General features: G+C 44.7%; 1 protein-coding gene across 8 annotated transcripts; it reads right to left on the bottom strand.

Moving 5' to 3' along the window:
• Positions 1-306: 306 nt before the first annotated feature.
• On the bottom strand, positions 307-13,638 carry PAFAH1B2 (platelet activating factor acetylhydrolase 1b catalytic subunit 2). 8 transcript variants are annotated; one of them, XR_012155958.2, is made up of 7 exons: positions 13,520-13,638; positions 8,034-8,121; positions 7,128-7,217; positions 5,845-5,961; positions 4,640-4,762; positions 2,157-3,960; positions 307-621 (listed from the first exon to the last, which is right to left on the bottom strand). XR_012155958.2 is itself a non-coding variant. In XM_073321224.2 (7 exons), exons 3-7 carry the CDS (start codon positions 8,112-8,114, stop codon positions 3,682-3,684), a joined length of 690 nt encoding a protein of 229 aa, XP_073177325.1. In that variant the 5' UTR covers positions 8,115-8,121; positions 10,334-10,388; positions 13,520-13,610; the 3' UTR covers positions 307-3,681. The 8 variants fall into 8 exon arrangements, 6 of the variants coding, with proteins under 6 accessions (XP_073177325.1, XP_073177324.1, XP_073177322.1 ...); XR_012155959.2 differs by having other exon boundaries at positions 2,759-3,960; XM_073321224.2 differs by adding an exon at positions 10,334-10,388 and having other exon boundaries at positions 307-3,960; positions 13,520-13,610.
• Positions 13,639-18,579: the final 4,941 nt, after the last annotated feature.

Below are 18,579 nucleotides of genomic sequence, written 5' to 3'. Positions count from 1 at the left end.
ATGAGAACAGAGAATCAGAGTGCATCTCACCACACAGGAAACTAAATTAAAAGTGAAGGTTTAGATGAGTCTTCTTCGGAATACCACAGGGATGAATACAGCCAGCTTTTACCTGATAAAGGTTTTCACCCCATCAGATGTCACCCTTCTCAATGCATTACCCCTGGGTGATGACAGGTTGCCACCATTAGCCACTGTGCATCACTCCACACATTCTGATGAACCCTCTGGACACCTCCCCACCCCTGACGCACACACAGGGAAACCAGAGAGAGACTGAAACCAGAGAGAGACGCACACCAAAACTCATTGGGGTGAAACATTTACATTTATATTGAAATATGCACTAAACATAGTGAGTTCTACCAGTCAATGCCATTTTGCCAAAGCAGAATCACAGCTTTTCCTGGGGAAGGTTCAGTCAGCTCCCAGCAGTGGGCAGCGCCCCCAAGGAAGGTCACCGTGAAGCAGGGCTGTAATTGGATTTTACATACGGTGCAAGCTTCCAGCCTTTGAGGTCCCCCAGCCTGCACCTGGAGTCCCCTTGCTTGCACCCACATACGAGTTCAGAGACAAGGACTCTCTCCTTCCTTTCACACCATTTCCTTTGCATTTTCTTCACTGCAATAAATATAAAATTGGCAATGCTCATACACCACAGCACAGACAAGATTCCAGGCTTCAGCATACAACTGTAAACGTGTAACTAGATTATTTAAAAAAATTAAAAGTTTAGAAAGGGTCAGTTCTTTCACAACCAGCCAGTTACAATGGAAGAAGTCACAAAGGCTACACAGGAGCACCCAGACTGGGGTCTGCTGGGCCTGATCCCAAGAGGTGGCAAGCACCCTACAGTTGAAATTGCAAATACTCAGTACTTCTCAGAACCAGGCTCTAATTTTGGTACAATGAGAAAAAGATTCTTTCCTTGCCTTCCCCAAAGGATATGTGGTTACACTGGGATATGGCCTGGTCACTGCTAGATGGTGGCAACAGGACAGTAGCTTCCATGTCCCAGAGGGAAGAAAGCTGCCCTTCCTTTCCACAGCAGCCGCTGCCATGGCCACACACAGAGGTGGTTAATGCAGCTGGGAAAGACACAGTGCAGACTGGAGATGAAAGGTGGCGAATGCTGACCCATGTATAAGCAACATGGCACCTCAGCAAAACATCCTTGAGCATGGAGAGCCACCTGAGCTAGCCTGCCCCTGCCCAACCAATGTGTATTCAACATGCCAGACCCACACCACTGCAATCAGCACCAAACCAAAGGGCTCTGGCTCACAGCTGAAGATAGCCTCAGCTGTAAACACACTGCACTGTTACAAAGAGTTAGAGCTTTCTATAAAAAAAAAAAAAAACCTAGATTGCCAGGAAGTAGCTGTCTTACCAGTGTGGTGACACCATGGAGAGACATTTAGTGCATGGGTCAAACAAACATGGTACCTTTCAACAAAAGCCTACAATCCTCAAAAACTAGTAAAGACCGAAGTCCTGTTTCATCCCCCGACTTTTGCTACAGGTGGGCCCATACCACCCTGCTAAATCTTCTCCTCCCCAACCTTTGTTTTAAAATCTGCTTGCTCTCTCTGCTCCACACCCCCAAGTTCCTGTGCTGAGGCCTCCATTCTTTCAGCAGAGCTGAATGATGTTTCTACCGTTAATGTTTCAAGCTGTTGGAAGGGAAGGCAGTGGTGCTGCTGAACAAACATGATGACTGGGCCCATGGAACACTCCCCCAACCCACGCTGGCCTGAGGAGGTAAGACCAGGATGACTCCTCTCCCACTGAGCACTATCAAACTTGAACCTTTATTTCTGGGAAGTGGGATTCTTCAGCTTTCCTCCACACCTCTGTGTGGATCACATATACTGGAGACACACATACACACACACACACGCTATGCATGCAATCCAGGCAGAAATCCTGCTATGACAAATCCTACAGCAGCAGAGAAGCGTGATGGGGACATAAACGCATTCCTTAATGCTAGATTAAAGCCTGCCTTAAACAGAACCTTTTACTAGAATAAAAGGGCAAACAGGCTATATATACTACATATGTACGTCTTTTTGTAGTGGGGTAGAAAAAGCAATCTAGGTAGACCTCCTGTTTAACAAAAATGTAAAACAAAAATCATTTCCTCTTTTATTTACCTGCCAAAAAGCAGCATGACAGTTGAAGGTTGCAGTCTTCATGAACACGTCAACCAGTGCAGAGCCTGCTTTGGCTGTTGTATTTTAGCAAGCGGTGGTGTGACCATTACTAGCGATAACACCACTGCTGAACTCCAATTGTGGTAGGTAAGTCAATGAAGAATAAACTTGGTTAAAGTATTTTTATTTTTTAAGTAGCAAGGCTCTGCATTGGGTCTCAAACAGTTTCTTATTGATAAGAATGTTTTTTTCCTGTTCACCTTTAAATGAATGACAATTTTATATAGTCATTACACAGATTATAATTAGCTCTCGTATAAAAAGCTCTAGCGAGACAGAGTCCCTATGAACAGGCCACTCTCCACACTAACTCCATTTGCTGGAGGGGAAAGGGACAGTGTCCAGGAGAGGAAAAGGCTACAGACTGACTCAATTCTTTACCGTCAAAGGCCTTATTTGCTTGAATAAAATGTTTGTACAAGTAAAACAGAAGCAATAAAGAAATATACACCATAGCACTGGTAAAGCGTTAGATTGGTTCCGGCCTTGCAAAGAGGGGCTGAGTATGGATTAAAAAAAAAAAAAAAGTGTAACAGTCATACTTTAAAAAAACTGGAACGATGAACATGAACAGCCCTGTGCAGAATCCTGTAGCACAGCCCTCCCCGCGGGATGAACTGTCAACTCTACGCTTCTGACCGGCTTGTGTCTGATGTTTGCTGGAAAACTAAGCTCCTAAACCAAAGAACTGTTAAAAGCTTCCAATACTGTACACAAACCAAAGAACAGGTACTATAGAAGACATGATATTCAACAGCACCCAAATGAGACTGCCCACAGCCCAAGCAACAATGGAATGAAGTTTGTCACAGCGAACAGACTTTGTGAAACAAAACAATATTTTGGGAGTGTTAAATGAGTTCAGCTCAACTAACACTTTGGTTTTTTACATTTCTGAATTCCAGTTACATTTAGTCTCATGCTGCTTCAAAAACAAAGAGCCAGAAAGCAACAAGTGTCTCTTAAAAAAACCTTAGTAAATAAAACTTCTAAAGGTGGGAATGGTTTTTGAAAAAAAAATGCAGTTGTTTTGTTTCTAGTGAGTGGAATGCAATTCTGGTTCCCAAGCTAATACATAAGAGTATAATCCCTAGGGAAAGGAAAAGCTAAACCGAGAACTGCATATGGGTTATTAGAGTCAGGCTAATAGGGTTCTTGGGGCATCGTAGAGGAATAATGCATGTGGAGGGGCACAGAGGTGACAGTCTTGTTCTCATTTTAAATGAGGAATGGTTTAAAAGTAAAAATCTTCTTTAGCTAATTTCTTCCTGCAGTAAAACCAGTCAGCCCTGCCCTTTTATGTACAAGACCAGTTTGACGTTAGCCCTCCCACTCAAAACACTAGATACGAACATCCAGTAACATTCTACAATGGAAAGTGCTTTAAGAAAGAAGGATTCTGTAGTGCCAGTGATAGAACTGATCTGATGGGGCCGGGATGACGTTGAACACTGATATTAGCTGATCAGGCCAGAGCAGCTTGCTTCTCCTCAGGGGTCTCCTCCAGTAGCTGCATGATCAGTTCATGGAGGGGTTTGCAGATCTTTGCATAGCCCCCTCCCGTCAGGTGCAGAAAATCAAACATGTCATGGCACGAGATGGCGCCATCCGAGTGCACGAAGCCCCCACTGACGTCCAGGAGCTGGACGCTGGCAAGTTTTGGGAGCGAGGCTTTTAGCAGCTGGTTCACCTTGGCATTTTTCTGCCGCAAAGGGTTTGGCTTCTCGCCTCGAGGTAGCAAGCTCTGATATAGGAAGGAAGCAAAGAAGAGAGCTTTGAAGCGACTCAGACAATATAATAACTTTCTCTTTCTAGGCTTAGACCCTTAAAGCTCAGAATGAGGGTCCAGCCCATGGGTGGCACTCCTCCCCTGCACATCTGCCTCAGCCCTATCCAGCCCCACTTTGAAACATGAATGAAAACAGTCTGAAGGACACTGCTGACACATGGGCAGAATCTGCTCCTCTTTTCACCAATTCTTATTAGCATTCTTATTAGCTACTTATGCCCTCTTTCTATGCAGTTTTAATCGTTGGTAATGCAACTCCCACAGCAGAAGACGACAGTCTATGCTGTTTGAGCACAGGATCAGAACTGGTATTGATCAAGTTCCAGTCCCAGCTCTGTCTCCATCATTCTCATCTCTCATGTGATTTCACCGCTTCCGTTTCTCTGTCTGGGACAAAGATGCCTCTAATGAGAAGATAATACTCTTCTGAAGGGGTTGAGAAAGTTAGATAATGTTGGCAAAGCCCTCTGAACAGGAGAAACCTTCCTACAGTGTTTATTATTGTGAATAAGTTATGACCCTCCCCCCAAAACGTACAGGTAACACCCAACACCACTGGGACAGGGGTGCAAACAGCACACGACATGGGTTGTTCCAACAGTGCTATGTGATCACAACCCTCTGATGTGCATACCAATACAATAACTTTGGCCTGTGGCTGTCGGATATTTATCAGCCGCACGATGGCCTCAATTCCACCTGCTACTTCCTCCGCTGTATTTTCATGGTTATTTGTTCCAACCCAGACGACAATGACCTGTGAAGAGGAAACAGAACCTGGGCAGCAGGTTTACCACTCCACTCAAGATACACAAACAGGAGGGGCAGTAGCAGCCATACTAGTTCTTGTGGAAAGGGCAACAGCTGGGACCTAGACTGTCTTCCACCAATTAGACAAAACAATTAAGAGTTAGGCTTAAATATTAAAAGTCCCAGACTGTCAGCTTTGTTGACTCTTGAATCATTTCTTATCAACTTAAGTCTCCTCTCTCTCACTCAGTACAGAACCAGAGTCACAGCGTTAAGGGAAGCTACCCTGATCAGCACAGGAACAGATATCTAACACTTCTTCTGCACAGTGTTTAGTGACCAATTCAGACCCCTAGAGTACCTTGCATCTTGCCTGTCCTTACAGCATACTAGATGTGTACGAAGCAGACTATAAGCGTCACAGGAGAAGAGGCTTATTTGTTTGTAAAGCACCAGCTACAGTCTTGGCTCTCAAATGAAACCCTTTTACAGCATTTCTCTATTTTTAAGCCTTAACCTCTTATGTTGGGGTCACCAATATGCCTGACAATGGTGACCAAACTTGAACCTGTGCTGTACATTATCTATAGTAGGCATTTGGAAGCACCCTGTATGACAACACCCCGGTACACTGTACATCATTTAGAATGTGCTATGAGTTGCGTGAAACCTTGCTGTGGCCTGAGTTACAATCTCATTGAGATGGATAGGTACGAATGCACCCTTCAATTAATATAGCTGTAAAAATTCGACAATCTGAAGGAACAGCTAAATGCAGTGTCCGGCCCTGAAAGAACCTAAGGAGTGGTTTTTGGGTCAGGGTGCAGAATGAAGAGTTAGTTTTTGGTGCTATAAGCAAAAGAAGGTGTTTCTTGCTACTTGATTCCTTCTGTCTTCAGAGGCGCAGGACTCTGTACATTCCTTGTAAATAAACATCCTTTAGAGAGGAGCTCTAAAGAAGCAGTTAAGAGTTCATTGGTTAGAGAGGGACTGTATTTTGGTGTCCTCAGCTCCGTACTAGATAATATTCAGAGTTTTTTTCTGAAATGAAAAAACAAACATAAAAGCCAGTTCTGTATGTGTTTATACCTTGGGTTTAATGTTCTCCAATTCACCATTCTTCAATCTCCACAGAACATGAGCTGTTGTGTCCCCACCGATCCCAAAATTCAATGCATGAAGGGGTGAAAAAAGCTCTCGCCATATCTGAAACCAGGAACCAATTCAATATTTTAGCTCAAGTGTTATTCTTCAGCAACAAAAATAAAACGCTTTACATAAAGAGGTAGCTCAGGTAATGATACATTTGAAGTGAGTGAAGATATACTCCAGGGGAGAAGAGGTGCTGCCAGTGGAAGCATTACACATTCTCTGCGCCAGAAGAGGTGGAATCACAGCAGTTAATGAACTCAGTCCTGGCATAGAGAAAAGAGGGAGCTAATACAGAGCAATTTTCCTTCAACCCATCCAGGAGGGATGTCGATGGCCCAGGAAGGGAGCCATCTCCAGGCCATCAAGGCCAGAATCAGATCTCTGCTAAACATGGGACTTTGGAGGAGGGAAAGGAACTCCTTTTACTGCCTGGGAAGTTAGAAGTCTAGAACCAAATGAGTCACACGGGAAAGTAACACTTTCAGTGCAAAGCAGTTTGGTAGCCATCACTGATGAAACAGTGGACGAAGGGCTTTCAAAACATTTTATACATTTTTTTAAAACATCCTAGTTGCTGCCTTTCCTAATCTCTGGACATTGGGATAGTCAATAGCACAGTCTCTACACCAGCAGAGGGACAAGCATGCTAGAACACTGTATGCAAGAGGGTTACATTGAAATTCTCTGGCTAAGGAGATACACGCACTAAGTTTCATATTTGTACCATAGTGAGATAAGGAAACTTCATTATTGAAAACCAAGTGAAAAACAGTCACATTGGAGTGGGATGGGCACAATCTAGAATACAGAAGGTGTGGGGAGAAGAGAGGATAGAATTCATTTTAAATCTACAAAAGGGCTCACACAGTGACTGCAGAGAGTGAAGAGAGAGTGACAACAGGGAGACAGAGGGACAGAAATAGGGATGCGTACAGTGAAACTGAGAAGGCGGCAAGTGACCTCAGGGAAAGGAGGGGTGGGGTAGAGGTTCAAAGTGGCTGACGGGATAGGACTGGAGAAGCCTGGGGCAAGCACAGGGAAACGGAAGTGATCAAGGTTTGGAAAGCAGCTGAAGAAGAAGCGGAGGTAAGATTAGAAAGGGCCGGAGGACAAGGAGGCACTGTCAGTATTGCATATGTTCACCAGTTACTGGACTAGAAGTGATAGGGAGGCACCATCTCCGCCATCTAACCCCACAACTTCATCCACTCCAGCCATACCTCATACTGCTGTAGCAACTGCACCATGGAATCACCCACAAACAGCACATCGGGCTCCTTGTCCTTGCAGTCCAAGACAAATCTGTTATGCTGTTTAAAAGAAAGCAGCAACATAAGCTCCAGCTGTCAGTTTCCCTTTGGTATCTGTAGCCCATACACAGAAAGTGAGAGTTGCTCAACCAGTTCCTCTGCTGCCAAACTTTGTGACTTTCCATCCTGTCTGCCCCTCAGGCATGTATCTTTAGTTTAACTCCTTAACTGCTGGACCTTCCTCCCTGCCTGCTCTCTCCCTGGCATAGACAAGTTCTGACATTTTAAATGGCCACTCCTTTACAACTCAGAGCCTTTTAGGCTATACTACACACCCCACACGAAGGAGGTGCTTGCTCCAGATACTGTGTTCAGCAGTTCTAAATCTATGGGTCATTCAGGTTGTTGGCTAGTCACAATACAAGTCTCCTCAGACTACTTCACCGTGTCTAGGAGGAGCTTTAATAATCTAGTGGTACGAACAGGAGACTCCAAGTCCAGACACTTGGGTTCAACTTTTCTCAGCTTTGTCACTGCCTGGCTATATTACACACTTCAGTGCTCTCCAGCTTATTTGTTTTTAATAAACTGGTTGGCGATTCTTCTCAATTAGTGAGCCACCTGAAATATCTTTCTGGAACTTTATTTCAAAATGTGATTTTCAGGTCATGCCACAAAGCTGCTTTTTGCCTGTTTTATCGTGGTAGGTTACTGGAACTCATCAATGACGCTGCTAACATCTGGGGGGCTGAGCTGCACCAGCCACAGAATCAGATATGTAAGCACCTGTATTTTGCTCATCATGCACTTGACTGCCTCACAATCTGCTAGTAAAGAGAATTCTATCTAATTTGTCAGCTGTGTTATCAGTTTTACCTGCGACATCCACCTGTCGTCTCCTTGAATATCTTCAGCTGCATGTGGAACTGCTGCTGGGTTTGAGTCTCCCTGGCTCATTCTATTCCTGTTGAAAGAACATTTAATACATGTTAAGCTACACATCGAAGATCAAAATCAAGTTCTGACTCTCAAGAGGCCAGAGCTGTTGTCATGCACTCGTACAAGGAGTCAAGACCAGCAGTGGCTTCGCTTGAAAGAATTGCATTTACAGACATTTATAACTAATAACAATTTGCATCTGTTCTGCTGAAAGCTAATATGCCTGGAAGACTCACTTAAGCAAGTTTTATTCCATGCAGGAACCCCAAATTGTCCCTGCAGCGTGATCCTCTTGAAACCACTCTACCGACTTGTGATCGGTGACATCCAAACAGGTGAAAACAACCTTTTAATAATAATATCAAGTTCATTTTAGTGCAATCTTTGCAGGAGCACCTCTCTCACCCATAAAGAAAAGGAGGACTTGTGGCACCTTAGAGACTAACCCATTTATTTGAGCCTAAGCTTTCGTGAGCTACAGCTCACTTCATCGGATCTTGCCTCCGATGAAGTGAGCTGTAGCTCACGAAAGCTCATGCTCAAATAAATGGGTTAGTCTCTAAGGTGCCACAAGTCCTCCTGTTCTTTTGGTGACTACAGACTAACACGGCTGCTGCTCTGAGACCTCTCTCACCCATGTTCATGTTTCACTATAACACAGTATACATGCGAATTATCATAGGATTTGCCACTACTTGTACAATACCCAGACTGCAACTGCAAATACACACTTCAGATGGATTAACTGGTTTCAAAAGACAATGTACTAGCTCCATTGGCCCAAGAGGGTCTAAGCAGAAAACATTAGAATTCCACACGGGGCTGGCACCTCCGAAACGTCTTTAGCTGCAGTTCTGTGTAATAAGACAAAAAACTTTATTCTGAAGCCAGTATGCTGGTCTAGTGTGTTGGCTAATGGTATTCTCCACAGGAAACAGACAGGAATATACCTTGGGAAAGAAAGGAATGGGACTGAAATATGCAGCCCTGAAACAAGTTGGGTGAAAACCTAAGAACCCTTACTTTGGTATAGCTAGTTTTATGTTAGATGCAAAATGTAGAGAGACCAGGCGGTCCCTTTTGGCACATGCAAATAGGGAAAGAGAATGCCCATATCCAAGTGCCAGAGATCATAAATCATAAAATTACATTTAAAAATATTTGCTCTAAAGTATTTTCATATTTAACCCTACAGACTAGTGCTTCCCTTTGAGTAATGTATATAGAATAATACAAGCTGAGGGGAGAGTAATTTCTTTTGAAGTCTTTTTAGGTAAAATATCATTAGTGATAGTTAATGTTATCTTGCTCTGTAAGCTTGCATTCTCTCTCAATTTGTGCTTTATACATGCGCACACATATACTGCGAAATATTCTTAGAATTAAGTCATTTTTCTCATCTAGAAGAGATTTCACTGTTTCCAGAACTGCAATTTGCTCACTATGATGCAGTGAAACCTAGGACATTCATACCATACCATTAGAAACAGAGTGATCTAGTGATCCAAGTTGACTATCGAAGTGGGCTCTACTACAGGGATTGGCAACCTTTGGCCCACAGCCTGCCAGGGAAACATCCCTCGGCCCACGCTGCTTCCTGCAACCCCCATTGGTCTGGGACGGCGAACTGCAGCCAGTGGGAGTTGTGATCGGCCGCACCTGCAGATGCTGCAGGTAAACAAACCGACCTGGCCCGCCAGTAGCGTTCCCTGGCAGGCTGCATGCGAAAGGTTGCTGATCCCTGCTCTATTGTATTATTATAAAAGAACAATTTTGGAATGTTCTTTTATATGTAACAGTCCAACCTGCATAACTGCTTTATCCACAGATAACTGAATCACAACATTTACAAGCCGCTCTATAAAGTTCATGTGCCACGTACACACTGTGCATTACTCTCACCGCTACACATGTACACAAAGAACTCCAAGGCGAGTAACAGGAGGGAGCGCACAGCGCTCCCACAAAGCAAGCCTTTTCTGACACAAGAGGCGACTGATACCAATATTTATTCTAACTTTTTTCGCCTCAAATGACTCTTGCTAAGAAGTCACACACCGTTATATACGCATTTAGGAGCAGAACACGCACCCTAGCACTGGAAGGAGAATTTGCCAAAACTAGGCTTACACAACATATGCCCTCTTCACAACAGGAAGTGCTAATGTTAATGGCTGACAACCATAGATAAAAGTATTGTTATGGAGAGAAAGGGTTTGACGCACAACAGCACTTACTCATTTTGGTGAAAACAGTTTCAAGTTTCCTGAAGCCTTCTGGGTCAATGTTGCCCTAGAGTGAATGAAGTAAAAGGTCTACTGCACACAAGAAAAGCCTGCCACACCAGATCAGACCATAGCTCCATCCGGCCTTGTGGCTTGCAGTTGCCAATAGCTTATGCTTCAGAGAAAGGAGAAAACTTAATTCACCGATTACAGAACATATGAATTTCCATACTGGTTCAGACTTGTTGTCAGCTCATCTAATCCAATATCCTGTCCTTGGCAGTGGCCAACACCAAATGCTTGAGAGGAAGGTCAAGAACTCCACAGCAGAAAGACACAGGATTATCAGACTTCATGAAAGTCTTGTCCCAACCCCTAACAGTCAGAGATTGTTTTAAGACCTGAAACATGAGATTTTATATTCCTTCCAATGCTTTTTTGGGGCAGCATAGTTTATAGAGCCAATATTCTTGTTATCCATATAAACATCCAATTCATCTTTAAATACAGCACAGTACAGGAAGAGGGGAATGAGTCCTGAAGATGAGATCTGAGCTATAGCTATTACTAATGGACATGAAATTAACCAGCTCTTTAAAAATTCAGTCACATGATTTGAATCAGTAACCTAAATAACCCTAAATACACTTATCACTTAAAAGTCCCACCATATCTCCACCAATACCTTTGGCAAGAACTTTGGTCGAAACCCTTTTGGCTGCCGCAGATAACTGTTTCGTGGTATCAAAGTATGCAGGTGTATGTGGGGAATAAAGTCTCACCTAATCAACTGATCAGTGACTTTCACCTGCAGTGGCAAAGAGCATTACAGTGCTGAGAGGTTCAGGTATTTTTCCATGAGTGTATTAGTTTCCACCCACCCCACAACAACCAGTCCCTCTTCTAGCATAATATTAATGTGCCTAGAACACATAGCATCAGAGACCCAAAAGTGACTTTATGCGATGCTGAGAAATACAAAGTAATGGGAAACAGACATGAAAATGGGTGGATCATAATACAGATGACAGTCTCCCATACTCAAGCATATGGGGTTGATCCTGTACTAGACAAAGGATTTTTACACCTCCAGATGTGTGAGCAAGAAGTTAGAGCTCCCTGTAGTCTGGACCAGGAGACTGCTCTGAAGTATACTACCGGAAGCATTTCAGGAATATAGATCAATTTGCAACAAGGTGGAATGAGGTCTAAGAATTCTCCTCTATCCTTTAACAGAAATTTCTTCTCTTTACCCCTACCACCCATTATGATTACAAAGAACAACATAGTTTCCAGTCAGCTTCCTCCTCTGGAACTTGATCCCACAATGAAGTAGGAACGATGACTTTTTAGACAGCAGCAGCCAAGTTGTGAGGAAAAAAAGTGTCTCTTTAAACAAATATTTGATAGTTACAGCAAAAGGAGAAAAGTGGCATAACTGCATCAGATAATGTCCCAGTGTGAAAGTCCCTCTTTAGAGACATATGGCATCATAACCCGGGAAGGTCCGAAGTTCCATATTCAAAGCTACAGATGTACATCATTTCCATTTTACCCTTGTAAAGTCACATGATGATAATTTTGCTAATAGTGCATCCCTGATGCAAAGAGACTGTGCAAACAAACCTGAGGTTATACAAAATTTGAGACTCAGCGGATCAGTAAGACTAAATTATGGACATTTATATACCATTAAGGTAAATTAGGAGACAGTTTATACAAATTCTACATTTCTCCTCTTGCCTCAAATAACAATCCCCACTCCCACCCCCTTAGAAATAATTTTATAAAGTCCTGTGCACCACCAGATGGCAACAGGAGCAGAGCAAATAACGAGACCTTGGCTAGACTGTTGGTAGCCTGACAGTCTTATGCTCTAATAAATTTGTTAGTCTTTAATGTGCCACAAGTACTCCTGCTCTTTTTGCGGATACTGACTAACAGCTGCTACTCTGAAACCTGTCATACAGCAAATGAGACTCAGCTACTCTCATCATTTGAAAGGGTTCCTTTCAAAGCTCCGTTGAAACACATTGGCAGGTACAGTTTGGAGAAAGCTGCCTGTTCTTGGGACAGAGGACTACCGTCTCCTGATTGTCAACTCAACATCTTTCACCAGAAGATTCACCTAGTTTTTAAAGAAACACCAAAAGAATAAAAGAAACATTGCCGCAGTAAGTCAGGACTTGTGTGTTACAGTATTCCTCCCCCTTGCTACCCAAACCCATTAGGATTGAGAATCTCATTCCACCCAGGATGTGAACAGATTCTGGAATCCTATCCTGTTATTATGGCTGTGTCTGATGGTAGAGTCTGGCACAGAGTAGATCGAACTTGCCTGTGAAGCGAAGAGGCCGTTGGTCAGACTGGCCACAAGCACAACTCATGGTTTTAAAAAACAATAATCCAGAAGTCCACTCTGCATAACTATTGCCCAGGCCTTCAAAATCCCTCGTGTACAGAGGAAAGGTTTTAAAATCAAGTGTCATGTATGTAATAACCTTCAATGGTTATACACAAAGTGATAACAAAGCTTACACTTAATTTCTCACCTGTGTTTTGGGGAAAGACCCTGGCAGGAGGGCGGAGCAGCTCACGGTGAGTTCATGGAGGAGCGGTCCCCTTTCCCTATGCCCCACCCCCAGCTCCCGAGAGCGGCCGCCTCCCTGCACACCAGGGGTTAGTACCCAACGGCCAAGCCGACCCACAAACACACACAACCCTCTCCTCGCTCCCTCGCCCACAGCAGGACACCGCCACCGCCCTGGCCCTGGCCGCGCCGGGGAGCGAGGCGGGGTCCCCGGCGGCAGGACCCTGCAGGGAGGGGGCCCCAGGCGGCGGTCGGGGATGCGGCCCCCTCGGGGCACGGCAGCAGGCGGGGCGCAAAGGCAGAGCCGGAGAAAGACCCGCTCCCAGGCCGGGGCGCTGCGGAGCCAGCGACCAAGCGGCCGCTCCAGGGGCCGGGCGGAGTCTCCCCGCCGCCCGGGACAGACGGGCCGCGGCTCCGCAGCGGAACCGCCCCCGGCCGGCGGCAAAGGGCAGCGGCCGCGGGGCGGGGGCGGGGGCGCGAGCAGGCCCGGCCCCGCGCCGGCCCGGGGGAGGGGAGCGGCTCGGCCCGGCTCGGCTCGGCCCGGCCCGGCCCGCGCGCCCCCGGCTGCCTGAGGCGGCGCAGGGCGGCCCCGGGTCTGTCTCACTCACGCTGGCTGCGGCTCCCCCCGCGTCTCCATCTCGCTCTCGGGCGGGCGGCGCGTCCCTCCCCCGCGGCCCCAGACTGCCGCTGCGCCTGCGCACTACGCTGCTTCCGCTTCCGCCCCCCACGCCTACCAATCACGTGCCGGCTGTGCCGGAAATCCCGCCCAGCCCGTCTCCAGGCTTTCCCTACCCCCGCCCGTAGGGGGCGCCGAGGGGCCCTGGCGCGGGGAGAGCCGGGGGGGCTGCCCGGGAGGGCCTTGGTGAGGCGATGGGACATGGCACAGCCTGATGAGGTCACCGGGCAGCATGGTGACGAGACAAAGTGTCCCCGCAGAACGCTGATACGCCTGGTGACGTAAACACTTCGTTGGAGACGCGGCGGTGGCGCAGAGTGATGACGTCACTGCACAGCATGATGAGCAAACCACGTGTCATCACAGAGCAATGAGGCGTGTGCTGACGTGATGACCTCATCTGCAATGAGGCCGTGGATTAACCTGATGATGTCACCTCACTGGGCATCATGATGACAGGCATAGGGGGCTGGGCTGGGCTGCATTGGACCCTGCTGGAGGTCATGTTGCTGTTGTGAGATGACATTTTTGCCCAGGCTGGCGACCCAAAATGACAGCACTTTGATTATCATGCTGGTCCAGAGTCACCGTGTGGAGACTTCTTTTTTCAGTATAACTTCTTGGTGCCATGGTGTGTCAATGTTGTGGTGCAATATGATGATAGTTTGGTATAATTTGATGACCTGTTGTTTCAGTGAGTTCTTTAGATGCAACGCATGGGGGGGCTTCAACCAATATGTTCTGGGTGTCTCTGAACTTCTGACTGCCAGGAGCTGGGCCTGGACAACAGGAAATGGATCACTCGATAAATTGCCCTGTTCTGTTCACTCACTCTGAGGAGTCTGGCACTGGCCTATGTCGGAAGACAGGATACTGGGCTAGATGGATCTTTGGTCTGACGCAGTGTGGCCATTCTTACGATGATGCACAGCATTGCAGTGAGATGATATCATTCAGTGTAGCAGTGCTGGGCCTCACTGGACTGGAATTTGTTATGTTTATTATCATAGCATCTAGGACCTCAGTCATTGCCCAGGACCCCATTGTGCTAGAGAGTGTACAAACAAAAAACAGTCCCTGCCCCAAAGAGCTCACAAGCACATAGAGCTTTCAATCTAAATACAAGATTTATTTTATTTAAGATTTGTTTCAGCTGAGGTTTTCATCTGCACTGGTTTGTTATTTCACGTGTGATCATGGACACTGGGTTCTGCAGTAAGGTTTGATCTCCCTCTCTGGTGCACAACATTTTAGTATCTGAGTGTCTTGTTGCTGTATGGTTTCTCATGAGCCTTGGGCTGCTGGCAGTGATTTACTTTTTTTTAACATTTGCTTTGGAGAAAATATTTGTCAGAAGAACTATATACACTTTACATATATAAGAAAAAGGTTTATCAAAACTGGAACTATAAAAAGACTATTAAATATTTTAAAAAATACGTTGTCATTTTTATCCCCATTATTTGTAACACCCTCTTAGGATTATAATGACATTTCTTTAGTTGCCAGTTTCGTCAGTTTGGCAAACATTGGTCTTTCCCCCTGTATTTCTAACGGTGCTGAAATTAAGAAGCTCATTTTATCTACATCATTTTCTGGACATATGCAGCTTTGGTTCTATCAACACTGTTCTATAAAAAAAGGCTATACTAGTTCAGCTGCAGCTTGGCCAATAGGGGGTGCTCACACATCAGTTTACAACCATAGGCCAAACTTTCCAAACGTGGCTGCCTGAAATCAGGTACCTAATGGCCGTTCTTTCAAAAGTGCTAAACCTCCCAGCACCAACCTCTTACTGACTTCAGTGGGAGCTGCTGGGTGCCCAGCACTTTTGAAAATCAGACCACTAAATCTGTATCTAGGTATCCAGATAATTGACCCAGTGATTTTCCATTGAAGACCATAGGAACTGTAGGTGTTCAGCATCTCTGAAAAATGAAGTTGCTTATTTAAATGCTTAACTTTAGTCAAAGATATTTGAAAAAATTGAATCTAGTTTTTAGAGACCGAAGTTTTCTATGCACGACTAGGCGCAGGAGAGAGAGAATGTCATTCGGTTTTTGGACTCAGTGATAACAAAGGAGCCAGTTCGTACCTATTCCTGGCTGTGTGATGCGGACAGCTATCCATTGGGAACTGAACTGAGACCTACCACATTCACTCCACGCAGGCCACCATATAGTCATCAAATGAAAACGACTGTTTACCTAGTCTGGATTTGAAAGAGGTACGGAGAGATGGAAACCTCACTATATCCTAACACCATTCTCCTAAAATATCCACTCCCTATGTAGTAGGACAGCCCTAAAGGAGGAACACAGTCTCACTCTCAGCTTACTTGTGGCACAAAGGTTCCCCTGATTCAAGTCCTGATTTCTCAGTGGCTGAATCACACATTGCATGAATACTGTAGCCATTTAAAGAGCTTTATTTTGTTAATCTGACAGCTCAGGGGTTAGCTTTTAAAGAGGGATTTAGGTCCTTTATATCCCTTTTGAAGCCCTGAGGAGTCCCACTTTCTAAATACCATCCTTGTGTCATAGTTGCGATCTTCCTTCTGGCCAAGGTGGTTTGGGAGACGATCAATGCCATTGTTAAATCAGCAAGAGGAAGGTGCTGAGAGTGGTGTAACTGCTCGTAACCTTCTCTTGCAGAGAATGATCCCCAGTACAGCTTCAGGACAGACATTTGAATATTATGTATATTGAGTAACATTTGCAAAAGCACCTAAAACACCTAGGAGCCAAAGTCCCACTAGTCCTAAGTCACTTGGGTGCTTTAAAAAATTCTACCCATTATGGAAAGGACAATTAATTGTTATTGAGTTCGCCAACAATAAAATCCTCCAGTTCATCACCTGTGTCCTTCCCCAGTGGTTAGAAGGAGGATGTGTTTTATGATGCTACGGATTACACTTGGTCCATCAGCTGCAGGTTAGAAGAGAAACTCTACAAGGGAACTAACCATGATACCAGTGTAAGGGAAAGGAAAATAAGGGGAGGCAGAAGAAGTGACTACCAATAATAGAGGGAATGAACAGTGTGAAGGCTTTTACAGGGGCAGAGACAGCTGATCAAGGAGCAATGGCTTAAAATACAGCAATGAGAAATGTAAATTACATACTAGCAAAATGTCAGCAAGAGACAGAGTGGTTCTGGTGATCAATAATGGGATCTAGAGACTTTCACTTTGAAGCCACTGTTTTCAGTCCAGCTGTGTCTGGTAGTGACTGCACATTGTTACATATTCCTGGTGGATTTGTGATGTGGACACCTGCCCACTAGAAACTGAACTGTGATTACTGTCTCAGCTTATATGGAATGCGCCACAAGAATGGCATGTACTGTGTGCTGAATTTCCATATTTATGACTCTGCTGGATGTATGAAATGGCATTTAGGCATCAGAGGTAGCTCAGAAGACCCCTCCAAATATAATGTGCATAAAGGACCACTCAAGAGTGAGAATTTCCTGAGATACCTAAATCTAAAAGTTGAAGATGAATCTGGGAAGGATCAAAGGAATCAAAACTAAGTGTGATTTTCCACACCTGCAAACCATCATTTGGTGAATATCATACAGAGAAAACCCAAGCAGATCTTTATACACTAATAGTGCCATGTAAGTGATACATAATAATAGAAACCTAGAATCTTAAAAGTGAGGTTAGAGAAAACTTTATACACGTTTAAAATAAATGAACTCCATACCATTTGAAACCCTGGCCTCCTCTGTCACATATGTGATATCCCTCATTTGGAAATATTTGACCAATATTTGAAAGCCACGAGGGTGATCTTAGGCTTCCTTTAGTGATTCAAGTCACCTTGGGTACCTTTTTTAAACCTAAGTGACTTGGGAACCTGAGACCAGCAAATATGTCTGTGACCAAAGTCAGACTTTGCACCCTGTGCCCAATCTCCCTATACAAAAGTGACAGCAGAGCGGGGTGCATATCCTGCAGTGGAAATTCCTAGAAATCACCTGTTTATTGAATTATTGTATTATTTATTGCTTTTTCCAAAAAATCAGAGTAAATTGTATAATTTCCCAAGTGTACTTAGAAGATACTGATGAGGTGTTTTTCATTGCTTGTCATTAATCTGGGTGTCGCCCACATTGGCCAGTTTTGATGGGATGGGGAAGGAGAATTAATGTATTCTTTGGTTATGCTGCCTGATGGGGAAGGATATGAAAGATGCTGCCACAAGGAAGAAATCTAAAGAAAGCACTGCATAAATGTTCCTCTGTGACTGTCTCTGAGCTAGAGGTTCCCTTGATGTTTACAGCAGCAATGAATTCTCATCATATCTGGCAGACTTTTCCCATGTACACACAATGCAGGCTGGTTGAAGATTAATATTTATTACATAAAGTCAGGGCCGCAAGCAATTGGCCACTTATTTATTTTTTTAAATATGTAGCTAGCACACCTGTCTCTTGTTTGATGGGAAGATGCAGCTAGAGCGTTGCCGTTAGCAACAGCTAGACCACTTGAGGTTAATTCAGCAGTTTCCCTGGGCAACCTTGACAACAAAGTTCTGTGGAACGTCCTTAATGAACGAAAGACACAGATAAATGAAGATTTATTGGTGAAAAAAAATTTAATGATGAGGTCAGAGCACTCAGCTCCATGTTTACTGACCTAGGAGAGGGTGAGGACACCCTCTGAGTTAAAGGCTTGGGTTTTATTGTAGATTTCATCTGAAAACGGCATCATTTTGCATTATTTACATCTCGTGCCTGAATTTACTCCCTTCAAATCCCACTCCTCTTTCTTTGCAGGACTGCCAGCTTTCTGAAAAATGATATGATAATTCCTCTCTTCCCTCCCCCCCCAAAAAATTATATAGGGCCAGGGATCCATAGACGCTCCTCTCCTCACCTAAATACTCGGGTCAAATTCATCTCAGGGATGTTTGCCCTGTAGTGAATGGAATGGCAGAGTGCCCAGGGATGCAAGTAGACCTTGAATTCTAGGTACAATAAGAAA

Source organism: Lepidochelys kempii, chromosome 22, assembly GCF_965140285.1.
Source record: "Lepidochelys kempii isolate rLepKem1 chromosome 22, rLepKem1.hap1, whole genome shotgun sequence".
In the NCBI taxonomy this organism is placed as follows: Eukaryota; Metazoa; Chordata; order Testudines; family Cheloniidae; genus Lepidochelys; species Lepidochelys kempii.
Note: the sequence above shows the minus strand (reverse complement) of the source record. Positions and strands in the feature narration are given on the sequence as shown.